At 40.4% G+C, this 16,353-nt stretch overlaps 1 protein-coding gene across 2 annotated transcripts in view; it reads left to right on the top strand.

The window, feature by feature from the left end:
• The window catches only part of TMEM192 (transmembrane protein 192), a 357,863-nt gene that overhangs the window by 298,251 nt on the left and 43,259 nt on the right, over positions 1–16,353 (top strand). For both annotated transcript variants that reach the window (XM_069243904.1, XM_069243895.1), the window contains exon 5: positions 2,497–2,599. In XM_069243904.1, coding sequence (XP_069100005.1) covers positions 2,497–2,599 — 103 coding nt within the window. The remainder of the gene's footprint in view (positions 1–2,496; positions 2,600–16,353) is intronic.

The following is a 16,353-nucleotide window of genomic DNA, read 5'->3' as shown; positions in this document are numbered from 1 at the left end:
TCTAAGTCTCAGATCACCAAAAGGAGTGACAGAGTTTCTGGATGCAATCGATATCATTCCCTACCTAATGTCTCTCTTCTCTCGTGTCATGAGTTTTTATCCCCTTTTCCGTGAACATTTCCCCAAGATTCTATTGGTTAATAACTATACCCCACCATTGGTAACCAATCAAATTATACATTAAGTAATGCATTTGTCATTTCTTGATATTGAATTGCTTCCCAATTGGTCTTCATAATCAGCATTTTCGTAGGTGGTACGTCCGGGGTTACTTCACCATCTTGGCACACGTCTCAGGTTAAAAGTTCTCTTTCCCTCGTCTCGTTGTCCTTGTAAGTGTCCATTAATGTTTCAAGGCACATTATCTTATACTAAAAGCTGCTAGCATGCGGATGAGAAAATTTCTTCATGTTACAAACTAATACAGAGAGAACAATAGCTGGGTCATGGTTATTTGCAAGTCCGCACACTGGAGAAACAGAAAAATACGGTTTTAAATGAGAGACACACAGCTAGTTTGCGACTCATGCTAACTTAAAACATACGAGTTCTAATGAATACAATTTTGATCGTAATAATACATATAACTGAAGATTATTATTAATTCAGCATTAGTGTTCATAAATGAGCAAATCTTATGCATTTATTAATACATTTTAATAGTGTTTTAGTCAAATGTAAGCGTTTCACGTCTATAATATCTGATATTAAAATTACGCTCTCTCAGTAGTAAATGACTTCAACTCAGTGCTGATCTAAGTACAGCACCCCACATGGTCAAACACTGGTAATGCACCATCCTCCATTAGAAAATAGTGGAGACAGGGACTTAAATGTAAACCTCATTGGAAATATTGTTAAATGTAGTAAAATTATTTACAATAGAGTAAGTATATGCATATATATTTACATTAATGTAAACAAATATAAAACACAATACAAATGTATTATTTCATTATACAACCTTTAATCTTTTTTGTATTAAAATGAATGTAAGATTACTTTTTGATTAAATATGATTAAATTACAATGATTTCTATATGCCTTTTTAATAATTAATAATGCTTAATAAAAATGTATAGTTTCACTTTAGGTGGTAATGTATTTTTTTATTCAAACATGGGAATCATTTTAATTTTATATATTTAAATTACGCTGTTTTTCAAAATTAAGTTAAGAACACTGTTGCATGTTTTCTTTAGTTCGATATTTAAAATAAATATATAAAATAAGTTTACATTAATATATAACATACAAATATTTTACAATTTTTTTCCTTGTTTCATAAATGTGTTTGTCTGTTTTTTACTATAGGAGATTTCGCAGTTGAGGTGGAGATCTCAGTATGGTGTAATAAAGGGAAAAGTTTCCTACACTTTACCATAGTGAAATCTCGGTATTGTAAAATATACTGGATTGCCATTGTTTTGGCATTTTTGTCTTATCCCATTTCTTCGAAACTCGATAATTAATCAATCAGCACCTACTCTAAAAAAGTTTCTTACAAAAAATGACAACATTCTCATCACTCTCATTAAAAAAAATCACTAAAGAATGTGAGACCCTCTTACAAAAGTCGAATTACGATGCAATTGAATCAGGTCTGTTCACTAAAGACAGTTTGAGCACTTAGATTCTGTGGATGCACATCTTTTAGACAAAAGGTCGTTTTCATTTTTTAGGTATTACTTCAACCTAGAGAATACGTGGCCTTAAAATACTTTTCACTACCTTATGAATTTTATCTTTACCTACCTTCATTTGTGTACAATATTTTTTTGGATTATCATTTGAGCTAGATGGTGATGCTGCCTGGTTTGGTAAATGTAAAAGCTAAATGTTGGGAGGAATGTGACTTTTTTTTTGCTTGGAGGGAATGAGGCTTTGAACCTTCTTTTACTATTGTCACTCTGTCATTGTTTATTTTAACTGTTACATGTTGCATTGTGACAGGCAAGCTCTCCACCTATATAGGCAAACATATTCTGTCCTGGGATAAACCATATCAGAAACATATTTAATGCATGTATGTGTTGGAGATCTTCCTGGGTGTATGATCTTTTTATACTCTATAGTTATACTTGTAACCACCTACAAAGTCAAAGTCCTGCATAGAAAGGCAGATTTTATTTGTCCAGTGGGCATTTTCCTTAATTCTCTTTATCACGTGGATATAATTTACCCAAAACCTCTTATTCATTATAATTACTGCTGCGGGATCCAAGTGAACCACATACCTAAAGTACCCTGGGAGCATCTGTGCATGTTATTATAGTTTTGTTTTGCTATAACTTTAGGATGACTGTGAGGTTCGCAATTGAAAGGTTGTGAATTTTATAGCTTGACTTCACCGAGAGCACTTACAAGAAGAGAGCTTCCATTTTGGCTTAATAGCTTTTTTTACACGTAGTATTGAATCCTCTAATTTAATAGTTTTATTGTATTATACACTGTGCCCTAGAGTCTTAATTCATTGTTTATCTGCCCTTTACCCAGTGAAAATAGGCAAATTTAACAAAGCGATGCCGAGGCCAGATATAATTGAAGAGGAGAAGATGCAAGCGTACCCAGGTCCTGTTAATTCCGAGATTGGTTTCAGGTAAATATATTACTTGCATATCAGCTGCAGCTTTTTTTTTGCAAATGTTAAACGACACAATTTCAGTCTATAAACGAGAAACTATAGTTATTTAACATAACCTCATTACACATTACTTAGTATTATTGTGGCTTCTGAAGAAAATTCATCTTTCTTCAGTGCTGAGAAAATGTCTCTTAAATATGCTTTAACTGCATCACCTTTTTCATGTTCAGAAATGCCATGTCCAAGTAGCCTCACTTGGGTAATTTATTCAATTATTTATACTCAACATGATTTAAAAGTCATTTTAAAGATAAATAGCTGTCTGCATTGTTCTCTGATCTTCACCTCCGTTCCATTGTTTGATGGAGATGCTTGAAGAATCACCAAGTAAATTTTTATAACTTCTAGTTTATCTATAGCTTCACTAATCTGGTGTGCCGCTTTCTGCGGTAAACATTGCCACTTTGGCCCTATATAAGGTATGAGCTGCCTGTGGTGGAGAATGTTAATTCCCTACCTCAGGTGGTTCAAGTACTCTTGCTGTGAACTGGGAACCACACATCATAAGCATTCCTGTCAGCCCAGGTTAAAGCACAGCTGATTACTCAGTGGATAAATAGATGGGTGGACAGAAGCGGGTTTTGTCCCATTGTTTGCTTTTTATGACTACTGTGCAGTTTGCAATTGAGACCCCTCTTCATTGCATTATTTGCTGCTGCTAACAAAATATACAGTCCTTCCCCTTTTTCTACCATATACTTTGAAGTTCTAAAGGACAGTATTAGAACTATTTCTTTAGAGTAGCTTATCCTCAAGAAGGACACATCAATATTTAAGGCATAACTCAAAAGAGCCTCCTTGAATTGGTCCTTGACATTATCCTTGAGCACCTAAAGGCATGTATGATTATTGGAGTAGAAACAAAAAGGCAGCTGCTGCCTCTGGCTCTGAGGTGAATATTGATTTTCATTAGAATACCACTGCACCTCTTCTTCTTTAACACCTTCTACTGGGACAAAGCATACTTTCCATAAGCTGCGCTAATTTCTTCATATTTCCTGGATCATTATTATATGCACACATTAGTTTAGTCTTATCCACCATACACCATTTGATTACTTGGGGCTACTGGTTGATGTTAAACATATCCCATGAGACAAGGCTGAACAGTATAATACAAATTCAGGGTCTTGGGTCATCCCTTTGGAGGAAGCAAAGTGTCTTTTCATCTTCAAATAAGGATTTTTTCAACCACATTTCTGTAGCTATACCTCAGTCTGAAGCAAGCAAAACTATTCAAAAAGAGGCTATTGTGAAAATACTGGCGGAATTACTGCCAACATTCAGCCTATTATTATTTTCTTTAATTTTCACAACCCTAACCAATGTGACCTCAGATTCTGGAGGAGCTTTAAGTACATTTCTCTTGGAGTGTGGTTATTAAAACCAATTCCTTGATTCTAATATGGGCCAGCAGTTTTCTGTTTATGTAATAAGTTCTAAGATGCCCAGGTATACTTGTAAAATAGAAAAGAATTGGGGTGTAAACATACTTAAACGTTTGTAGTTACGAGTCGCGCAGGTGCGCACTCGCAACATAGCGTTTCCTAATAATGGGAACGCCATTCTCGGATCGGTTGTAACTTTAGGAGCCTGGAAGTGTACGGCTACCAAAAAATAATGAGCTTTTAGGATTCGAGGAACTTGATGTATGCCGTTCTGATGTACTGCATAGTCGAAACGAGGACACTTTAAAATAACTCAACATTATATGAGATTAGCCCTGAAGAAGTCGTTGGGAACAAAAAGGACTCTCCCAAGACGAAACACGTGTTGGCTCAAAGTGTATCTTCATGAAGGATGTTGATAATCAGAAGATGTGATCCAATAAATCTTGGATATGATTGGACTTTGTAAAGGCTGGCGTGATATTTAAGATTGCGTTCACTTGAACTTTACTCACTTGAATTTTGACCTGGTTGACTGTTAACTAGATAACATTGAAAAATTAAAAATAAGGGGGGGACCTCACATTTTGCAAATACTTGTAAAATAGTACTGGATCCAGAATGTGCAGTCCTATTGAACACTCCGAAGGAGTGAATGGCAGCACACAGCACAGTCCTTAGTTGAGTATTCTCTTGCCCTAACAAACTGTCTCAACAAATAAACTGAATGGGCCATTTTCAAAGCTGGCTCCTGTAATGCAAGGGGTCCTTCAGGGTTCAATACTATCCCCTACTTTCTTCAACCTGTAAGCCGGGCTCCTGACCTGAATGTTATACCACTCAAATCTTTCTTCCCACGTATATGCTGCTGACACTCGAATTTACCTGAAAATCTCTTTGGATGACGTAGTTTGCTTGAATCAGTCCATAAAGATATCCAAGCATGACTGACTTAAAACCATATGTTGAACTAAACCAGATGCAAATGAAATTCTTCCTCATCTTGCCTCTGCATAGCTCTACCTCAGTTCAAGAACTGCTCAAGCAGGACTCACCACCATTCTGCCCCTCTCTATCCAAAGAGAAGGCGCAAGGGTGTTAGTGTTAATAGGGTACTTGGTCGCAGGCCATATGCCCTAAGTGGTTCTGGGGCTCCCCAGGTTTCCTGGACCATCAGCGATGCTTCACCAGATTGAAGTCTTCAAGGAGGTCATGCTTCAGACTTTTGCACACTTCTGGCTCCCTCTAGTGCGCCTTTAGTTCCCAAAGAACCACAGGAGCTTCCAGTCAGGATCCTGCTGACAAATTGGTCTTCAGCCCTTTCTGCCCTTTAGGACCTGCTCTTGGCCCCATACCGATCCCACTACAGACGTCCTCTCTGGCTCCAAGACCTGTGTCAGGCCTTTCCTCGTCAACACCGATATCAATGCCACAGGTACTGGAAGGCTATTTGTTGCTGGTTCCAGTGTTTGACATGGAACTGAATTCAGCTTGATCTTGACTGATGTCAAGCTCTGAGATTATAAACGCTCAACTGGTCATTACCTATCCGAACCAGTGCCTCTACCAGAGTGGATGCGCCAGCAAAGTCTCCATTATCATTTTTGCCTCTGACTCTGAACAGACTACATCCCCCAAATGAAGATGATGATGATGAGGGTGAGGGCGAGGAGGATGGTTTTCGCCCCCTCTACCATACAGATGACAACTTATATATGCACTTATATGAGGCCAGTGGGCTTAATAACCCCCTGAAATTTTGATTTGCCATGTGGACCACCAGTAACAGAGACTGCATCATTTACAGTAGTGGTCTGTCTGGCAGCCAAGGTTCTTGATTTGTGACTCTCTTCAGTCAAGACCAAACTAACATCCTTATGGAAATTTTGCAACCTGAGCCAACCACACCAGAGCCCTTGCTCCCCTTTAACATGGCCCTCACCATTACTTTTAAGGGCACTTGGTAAAAGCCCTGTTCCTGACTGCCAGTGAACAGGCAGGTGGTCGGCATCATAGGCTGGCTCCTGGTGATCCTTATTTTCTCATTAAACATTTTACCTCAGAGAGCCTGATGGTGCAGGCTTCAACTCACCAGGAGATCCCCGATTAATTTCTTATGAATACTCCTGATAGGGAGTCCAGAGCCATTGAGATGCTTTGAAAATGTATGGTCTCCTGAGCTAGCCTGGCATTGAGATTGATCACTTGTGTTTTTTTTTATTGGGTCACTACATGCATGCCCTCTGGCACATGGCTTGCAAGATCTTGCCAGTGGTCCTGGAAAACCTTAGAGCCTCTCTGGCACATACAATTCATGATGTATAAGACACAGCCAAATCTGTGATTTCCACTGGCCTAGAAGTTACTGATTGACTAACAATGGCGGCTTATTACCAGAGTTGTGTGTCACCAACATGTGGGAATGTATTCCACAGGATTTTCTTGAGATGTGCAACCAATTTCATGGATATGCCCTGTGATGGCTCTTTCACCTTTTTGGTTTAAAAGCTGATTCTGCATTGGAGGTTTTCAAGGATAGTAGAGCCACAGTGCACTCCCTGGGTCTGTTGACCCCTGCCAAGCAGTCTCCACATCATAATTCAAACAAGCGTTTGCAATGCAATACGCCTCACATTTTCTTGAGTTAGAGCTATTTACATTGTAAATTCAGACCTGGACTTTTCTTGCCACAAAATTGGTCAACTTTGTCTCATAATATCGTCTTTCCTGCCATGTTTTGGTGGTTACTGGTGGCTACTGACATCAGAAATCACAGGCCCTTGAGGAGAGATGAGAAGATGACTCCACTACCTGGTGTTCTGTAAACGTCTGAACCGAAATTGGAAGATAATGCTCGAAAAAGTATTCTCTTTTATTTTTAACAGAATGAAAAGTCTTGCAAGCATTTTTGCCTCACATTTCAACAAGGAGAGTAGCCTGAGAAGGTTTATGGCCCCAGTAAAGGATAAAAGCAGAGCCCTGTGTGCGATGTCCTGAGTGCTGGCGGAGGGGAAGGGGGGGGTGTGGGGGGGGGGCCTGGAGAGAGAGATTCAAGATGCAATGCGAGGCTATGCTAGTTTCACATCATGGCTTCTAGGTTTAGCTACATTCTACCTGAATGGCATATTGTGGCTTTCGTGAGCAGTGATCTAAATGACTTTTGTAAAATAAGATTATTTTAGGAGCCAGAGGTAAACGAGGACAACACTGGATTAAAGCCAAAACAAATGTCAGCTACATGGGAGGAGATGTGCGGAACGGAATGCTGCAATAAAACGCAGGCAGCTACCAGCCAAAAACACCCACAGTGAAAGGGGAGCACCAAAGAAATAACAAAAATAGTTTGTCACAGCAACAGATAAAGAAACCAAAGTGGAATAATACAGTAGTTGGTCACTGCTCTGAAGCAGAAAAAGGAGGGGGAAAAAGGCAGAACTGACCACTGGCGAGCAAGAATTTTTAAAGGACACTGCAATCAACAAATGAAATAGCTTTAAGCCATAAGAAGTATACTAAATGTTTGCACAAGATCAAACGCTTATGCTCGACCTAAAAGGTTGAGGTTAGGGATCTGTAGACTGGCGCCTTCACCTCCACCCAGCCCCACTGGTTTATTAATAGTTCAGAGCTTCAAAAGGAGGCTGTTCACACAAAAAAAAAATATCCTTAGCTTAATAAAATATATTTTTATTCAAATTTCATCCCAAAGCAAAGTCTTAAAGTTAAATCCAAAACCACAACCAACACGTTTCAAGGGAAACACCCTATTCCTCTGAGCTTATGTGTCAAACTTTACTTCAGTTTAAAAAGCTCCAAAAATGATTATATTTCAATTGATGATTTGTCCATAGATCTCAAGTTGCCCATAGTGGAATCAGCAACTAAACTCCCGCTATCATGACCTCATGATGGCTTACTGGCAAACTAGGAACCTGACTCCCGCAGAGACTGCTGTTAATTGGAGCCACCCTGGATGCAGTGCAGTTCCAGACTTCCCTCTCCCACAACATGTCCAGAACATTTGGGCTATGACCATAGTGTTTTAGCCTCAGTCCTGGAACTTGGTGTACATCACTTTGAGACTTTTTGGCCTCTTAGCCTACCACTTTCTCCTTCTCAAATAAACCAGTGGCTCATGATGGCTGAACAATGGGATTTGAAGTTCCAGTAGACCCGGCATCAGTAAAATATATGGGATGCCATCCAGATTTTAGGGGAGACAGCTCATGATTTGCAGTGGTGGCTGCTGAAATGGAATTGGTCCAGCAGTAGGCAACTCTTCTTTTCCTACTTAGAGCTAACTGTGTGGATATACTGGTCAGTACTGGGTTGGGAGGTCATCTGGGGAGGTGGAGATCATAGTACTCTGGTCTATGGTGGAAGCTCAGCTACATATCAGTCAGCTGGGGTAGCAGGCCATTCATCTGGTTCTGAAAGCCTTCCTGCTGTCAGTCGAGGGGAGCCTGGTGGACATTCTCACCACCACCACCATGTGGTATTGTAATAAGTAGGCTCTGCACCTCTGGAGTTGATTGGAGTGTCAGGGCACTTCCCTCACCATCTGGCAGGATCCTTGAATGCTAGAATGGACAAGCTAAGCAAGGAGCGTCTGGCGAATCACAAATGACGTCTACATCCGGAGGTAGTGCAGAGGTGTATAGTCTTTACCACACGGTGTTTACCCCACAGGGCTTTACCATGCAGATACCACACAGATAAGTTTGTCAGCAGACGTGGGAAGAGCGAACGCCGAGCCCGGTATTGCCTTATTCGATTTAAATTATTGCATCCAGGCTCCCACTTTCCGAATTTATTTGGTGTATCGGCAAGATTCTGAGGACCCATATATACATACAGGGGCTCATCTGGACCTTAATTCAGCAACAGACATCAGCCAATACTTAGGTAGCATCATGCCCTGCAGTGAAGCAGCCATGGCCAGAAGAATTAATATCCTATAAAAACGTTAGACAAGACTCTTCAAGTAAGATTTCTTGACTACATCATCAAAAAGAACACTACAAACCTATAATTAATCTGACCAGAAGATTTGGCTGCCAAGATTAGAGTATCATACTCTAGTACCACTGGGAACGGCCCTGAGGAAGGTTGTTCACTATACCCTATAACACCGAAACGCGCGTAGGCCTTCGGTCCCTACGGTACCACTTGGATAGAACCATGTTTATATTGTTTCCTTGGCTGTGTATTAGATTACTAATACTAATATACTAGAATAATCTATATCTGTATATTCTTATCATTCTAAATTGTCCTAATCTTATCATTTGGATTAGTTTCTTGATGTGGTGTTTCACTTGTAAATAAGACACGTTTTCTTATTTGTATAATCCAGTGTATATGTGGTATGTTTGATTTAGGTGCTTTGTATGTATGTTTTTCTTATTTTTCTGATTTAATGTACATATTTTTTATGATTGTATTATTATTGAATAAAAAAACATTTATATTTGTAAAATAAGTTTGTATTAATTATGCAATAGGATCACTTTATTTGCAACTGAGTACCTAAATGTAGTAGCCTGATATCACAAACATATAACTGGTCAGTTATATATAGTTAATATCATTTCAGACCATAGTATTGGTACGTGAAGATGATGGTATCTTCATGGCTATCCTAGTAGCTTTCTTAGTAGTTTTTTTTTTTTTTACCACACAGATAAGAACCATGCAGACTTTCTTTTTGTACTTTACTCCACGGTACTTAAAAAGTACGGTTTTGGGGTTTTTTTTTTGATGGCATAATAATGTCATTTAAAAATAAGTTGGTAGAAGTAAGGAGGTTTTATGGTTTAGGAGTTAAGAGGAGTTTAGGATTCAGTGGAGGGTACCGGTAAAGGAAGGCTTTGTATTTAAGCCCAGGAAGATGTGAACGGAAGAGGTTTAAAAAAAGGAAGGGAGTTGGGGGGCCATTACCTCTAAAACAGAAAAAGGAAAAAAATTGAAAATGGGGGTTTGGGTTGTTAATTCATACCCCAAATATATACTTAGGATCGTTTTTCCATAGAAGATGCAGTTTTTGATTTATTAATATCTTTGGTGCCATTTGACAAATCTTCTCAAAACTTTCCACAAAAAAAACCATCCTGGTAAGTTTCAGGGTGATCATTTAATTGAGTGCCAAGAAAAAGAGGCGATCCCAAGACTCTTTTCCCCATTCATTTTTCCGTATGAACTTTAGACACAGCTACAGCTCAAACCACTAAACAGATTTACACCAGATTTGGCAGAAAGCTTGACATTGTTCCAGAAAGAGTGCTTTTTGTGATCTGGTGAAAATTTGTTGAGCAGTTTAGTTTTTGAGCAATTAATGCTCAAAAATATTCCATATTTCACCCCCTGAAGGATTCCCATGGATGCCCCCCCTGCGGGGTCAGCAGATCTCATGGTGAGATCTGATTGGCTCCCCCCACATCAACAAGGATGTGGCGGCAGCCATCGTAGGACTTGGGACTTACCCCATTCCTTGGGGCCCTATCAACAAATTAGGGAAGGGGTGCAGACGCCCTCCCTGAGCTCTAATAGGCCCCAGAACCCTATCCCCTGTGGCCGGCTCAATTACTGTGTACCAAGGAGCACACCTCTGGACACAGTAGTTTCCCTGCCCGCATTAGCGCAGAAAGGGAAACGTATGTCTGCTCCCACCTGGCGACAGCATTTTTAAAGCTACCACCGGGTGGGAGCAGACATGCCTTCTCTGCCTGCAAGAATGCCGGCAAGAAAGCCATCCACCAGAAAGAGTCTTACTGAAGGTAAGTAACTTGTTCAATGGCAATTATGTGCATTGTGGAAATCTCACTGCTGAAAATTCCTAACAAGCTGACCTTAATCATGAACTGTTTATATGGTAGTGAAAATAAATCTGATAAAATGTGTTAACTTTATAAAAAGCTTTGTTTGCCAAAATTTATATTTTTGTTAATCTTTGAGCTCTCTGAGTCCTTGGCTGTGCCGTAAAGCTTTTGTGGAAGAATATACCCTGTGTTCGTTTTTTTTTTTTCTGCGCCATATTCTCTTTTGCCCACCAATCTAAGATTTATGGTAAATAATCTTAAACTATCAGGATATATTCATATTGTCCTCCCCACTGATCCTGGATGGAACTTTTCTGGTGCTCCTAACCCAGAGAAGGCAATGTATTTGTAATTTTTTCACATATGTTAAAAGTGTTCCTTGCTGTTGCACTCACATCCCAACCAGCTCTTGCAGCCTCCTGAAGATGGTGGAATGTGAGCAGTCACACACAAATCTATGTTTGTGAGCGATTAGCATCCTCTGGTACTTTACTCTGCTACTTTATTTATCTAGCTGACGCCATGGTTAGTAAGTCAGCAAATAAATTGGATATTAATCTAAAAAGTATGTGATAGCCTAGTGTTACATTCTGGGCTGCGTAATTCCAGATGGAGCCGATTACGGTCCCTTCTTTCATTGCAAGGTTTGCAGGAACACAGCAGGTTGGGAGCATTTTCCCTAAAATCTCACTTTATGCCAGCAGATAAAATTTCCAGGACAAATATTGATGGTAGTGAGTAATATCAAGGGAAATTGGGCCCGGTAATCCCAATTCCTCCAATAATTCTGCAGTGTTTGGCCAACCCTATGGCACTTACTTTTACTTCCCAGTAACTGCAACAGAGTGACCATTGCCCTGGCTAACGGTAACTGGGGATCGGAGTTAGAGGATTACTGCAGGGACCTCATATTTATTCTGTTCAAGGTCCTTATGATTGTTCAATGTTGTTCACATATTAATAGCGAGTGAGGAAGTTAGTGAATGACCGGAGGGACAATGGCTTTTATGCATCACATTTGCTCATAGACACAGAATTGATAAAACCCCTTGATACATAAGGCTCAATATATTTTATGGTGTGCTTTCCTCTCCAGTACACCTTCATCTTCTTCAGCCAGTGCGCTCTTTTATGATCCCCTCAATGAAATCATTTTTATTTTTCCTGGCAAACCTATAATTCTGTTTTAAAGTTAAGACGGAGATCCGCAAAGGAGAATCTTAACCAGAATGTACGCACTCCTGTATGTTAATGAGATTTACATGTAAGCCTGTGTAATGTCACTCAAGCAGTTATGTCTGCTCTTTGCTTCAGTCCGTGCCTCACCGCAGCCTTACGTTTACCAAAATAGAAATGGCGCTGCCCTTCAAACCCTACCCACAACACCAACGGTTCCAACCATGGACCGCGCTTTATATCCACACCCAGCCATCCTTGCACAACAAACTGGGCCACACGAGACCCTCCAGAGCATCATTAGAGTTATCCGGAAACTTCAACACAATAGAGTGCAGTGGTTTCTAAGGTTTATTCACCGTTCTTCGCCTGGAGCCAGCATCCTGGTGTGGCAGAAAGCAGTCATTTCTCATTAATGCACTTCATTTTGTATTTTTAAACTAGGTAATGTAAAGAGTTAGTATGCAAATGTGAAATAAAAACAATCACACACTGCCCTTGCTTAACCACAGATAAAACCTTTAAACCTCGAGACAGTATTTTAGAATGTTGCTGCTACAAAACATAAGCCATAGGTACACGCGTGCACCGTGTAGCGATATTCACCTGGGTTGAACACGGAAACTGATGGGATTAGCTAAAGGGTGAAAGAGGAATGTTTGTACTCCTTTTCTAAGATTCAAGTGTTTGCCCTGGGATTTTCTGTGGATTGAGGTAGCTCTGGTTTTCGTGCCTCAGTCACACACAGGCTCCTTTTATTTTTGGCTGCATCGCTCTGCTGATAAAGTGCCTTTTAGGCCTCCACATCCTGACAGTTAGATTTGTTTGATAGCGCTATTTCTAGAAAAATTACATTTCGCGTTGCCAAAGCAAAGACGCTGTAATTTCTGCAGACACAATATTCCAGTGTTTTATAATTAACAAATAAGTCACCGAATTGGTATTTACTTGAAGCCACAAGCAATATTTTCACAAACTGCAATTTGTTTTTACTTTGCCCTTAAGATGGCACATCTTAACTTCTATTTGTGTGTTCTTGCACTTTTTTTTCGTACTCCCTCCTCTACGGCTTTTCTTGAATTTGCACTAAAAAGTGCATGATTTGTAGGTCTCGCCCAGAAACAGTTTTAGCTGTTTGCTGTCATAGACCTGTTGTGAATAATATGAATACTTAAAATCAGTGCTTTAGATGGAAATATGGATGTGAAGATTCTCACTGTTTGTTCCTGAGAAATGCCATTATACTCCCAGTTAATGTTTGCAGCAGTGCTGAGAAGTGCAGGTACTCTCCCTTTTAAATTAAAAACTACAGGTAATTAGTAGGGAACCGTACCTGCCCATTTAAACCACTGCTTAGAGTGGCTTTGGGTCAGTCCATTGCATAACGTTGCTGGCTTTCTTGTTTGGGCCTCCCCTACCAGACAGCTGTCTCCTCGTGAAAGGCCTATTGTGAATTTACAGTGGGCATGCAGCCTACCCATTGCTTAACATTGGTTGGCCTTCTTGACAGTTTTATTTGCTTGCTCCCTGTTCAATGTCTTCCCTCTGTTCTTGTGTTCGTCCCTGCCCATGGAGCATCATAGCCTCTTTACAATCTTTTAGATTGGCTGACTTGTACCCTTCCGCTGCTCACTTTTACGGAACCACTTTTACACTTTCATGCTGCAGTCCCTAAGATGACGTGTGTTTTCTTGCTCTCTCCCCTGTGCTTTGTTGCTCTCCACCCCTCCCAGCTTGTATGTAAGAGCACAGCAGCATCAAGGAAATACTGGAGGGGTATGGCTTAAGAGCAGACTTTTTAAGGCTTGTTCTTTGTTTTATGTCCTGTGTTTCACGTATTGTCCTTGGAGAAGGGCAGTCTGCTGCACTCAGTTAGCTGGAGCCTGAAGCAGGTGTACTCTACATGAAGTTTCTCTTTAGAGGCCCATAAAATGTGCACCCGCGGCTACTGCAGAAGACCAAATGTCTAAAACCTGTGCAGTATAAATTAGGACTTGCCAAGACTAGCCCTCTACATTTTGACAATTTGTAAAAAAATAAATATATTTTCAGAATCTCCTGAGTGAATAGTATTTAAAAAAAAAACAGACATTTATAAATATTGAAAACACTGAAGTGAGGGTACAGTTTGAGCTACCATGAGATGTTTGCTTTTCATCACTATTTTGAAATGTTTTTTCTTTCACTTTTTTTATCAATACTTTACAAACAAACATTGGCAAAGTCAACAACTCTGCACTTGCATGAAAAAAGGTGAAGCCTTTTGGGGTTGCCAATGCTCGTTGTGTTTCTCCCTACTCTGGACCACAGTTTCTTTCCCTTCCTTTTGACTACATGTCATGTATCCTTACACTGCTCGCATTCAAGGAGCAATTTTTCTTTTGCCCTTAGTATGCCATGGAACTGCTTGTATTTTCCTGCACTTTCCTCTTCATGTCCCTGCTCCTCCAGTGACTGTGTTGCGCTCCTCAACCCCTGGCTCATACTTTATTTCCCTCCTGCTCCCCGTCCTGCCTTTTTTGTCATTCTTTTTTTAAGTGAGCACACACCTCCTCCTTTGCTTTCCCCACTTGTTCCCCATTAATCTTGCTGCTTTTCAGGTTTTTCTCCCCCCCCCCCTCCACACGGTTGCTTTCCCTTCCCTCCAAGTTCCATTGTTTAAAATAAATATTTTCCATATTTTGGTGGGCCTGATATCTGCAATTTGCTGTTGAGCCACTCCCTTTTAGAAACTCTACCTTTCACACATTTAGGGCCAGATGTAGGTAGTTCCGATTCGCAAAATCGGATGCAGAACGGTGTCTCAGACACCATCTGCGATTCGCTATGGGGTCGCAAAGACCCACCTCATTAATATTAATGAGGTGGGTCGCATTTTGCGACCCCATAGTGAGTCCCTGCACTCACAGGGATGGTGGCCTGCTGAAGACAGCAGACCTCCATGTCTGTGACTGCTTTTTAAATAAAGCAGTTTTTTATTTATTTTGCAGCCCGTTTTCCTTAAAGGAAAACGAGTTGCAAAATAAAAAAAATACCGAAACCATTTGGTTTCGTTTTTTCAGAACAATTTTGGGCAACATTCACAACGGGGAAGGGGTCCCATGGGAACCCCTTCCCTTTTGCGAATGGGTTACCACCAGTGTGACACTGGTGGTAACTGCGAATTGCTTTGCGACCGCATTCAACGTCACAAAGCAATTTAGCATAGCGATGCGAGTCGCAAATAGGAAGGGGACACCCCTTCCTATTTGCGAGTCGCATTCACAATTTGCGAGTCGGTACCGACTCGCAAATTGTGAATGTGCATCGCGATGGGCATTTTGCATGGCGCAAACGGCGATTTTCGCAGTTTGCACCATGCAAAATGCTTGCTACATCTGGCCCTTAATTATTTTTGTTTTTTACTTATAGCTATAAGATTGGTGTCTGCCGTCTTTGAATGGTAAATAATGAAAAAAAATAGCAGCTATGTCATGCCATATATGAGTACATGTTTACTGAAATGTATCCATGTTTGTCATCATTCTGTGCTGGCATAGAATCATGGTGCATACTCATGCATGCACGATGGCTCGTGTAACACATACATCATTGTACTTTTCTGTTTTTTTGGTTTTTTTGCCAATCCTGTTGAGCATCGGCAAACAAGCATTTTTTGTTTCTTTTTATCTTTTTTTTTTTGTTTTTGTTTATTTGTCATTGGCAAAGTCAATAGATCTGTATTGGCAGAAACAAAAGATGAGACTTATTGGCTATGCCCATCCTGTCAGCGACCTTTTTCTGGCAGAAGTACCCCATTCCTCTGCCTTCTGGAGATGAGCTGGGCTTGAAGGCACAATCTTATTGCTTCAGCAAGAGCAAGGTCTTTTGACCTAGCCAGCAAGAGCGATGATTATTTGGGGCATTTATATCTGAGCATCCTCAGTGTATTTCGATATGAGGTGCATTAATGGTTGCATGCAGCAGAAGGTGACTTTCTGGCATCAAGATCATTGAGTGATGCATCCACCCACGTCATTTACCACTCAGCCCATTCCCCACACTCACCTGAAAAGGTGTCCAGCCTGTCACTGTTATTGAGGTTTGCATGGACCCATAAATGAACAGATAACACTATCTTAGGCGGCTTGCTTTCTTCGGATTGTTGCAAGAACTGAACAGTGACTGCAAATGAACCCACATAGTATCTCTGCATCAGAGTACCTGCTTGCTTCTGAGAAGTGCTGGTACTCTCCAATTATAAGTATTACGTTTATCTTGAGGAGTACAGGTACTCTCCCTCTCAAAATAAAAAAGTGCCGGTACTCCGTACTGGCCCATTTAAAGC

This window comes from Pleurodeles waltl, chromosome 1_2 (assembly GCF_031143425.1).
Source record: "Pleurodeles waltl isolate 20211129_DDA chromosome 1_2, aPleWal1.hap1.20221129, whole genome shotgun sequence".
NCBI lineage: Eukaryota > Metazoa > Chordata > Amphibia > Caudata > Salamandridae > Pleurodeles > Pleurodeles waltl.
This window is presented reverse-complemented; position numbering and strand designations above follow the sequence as displayed.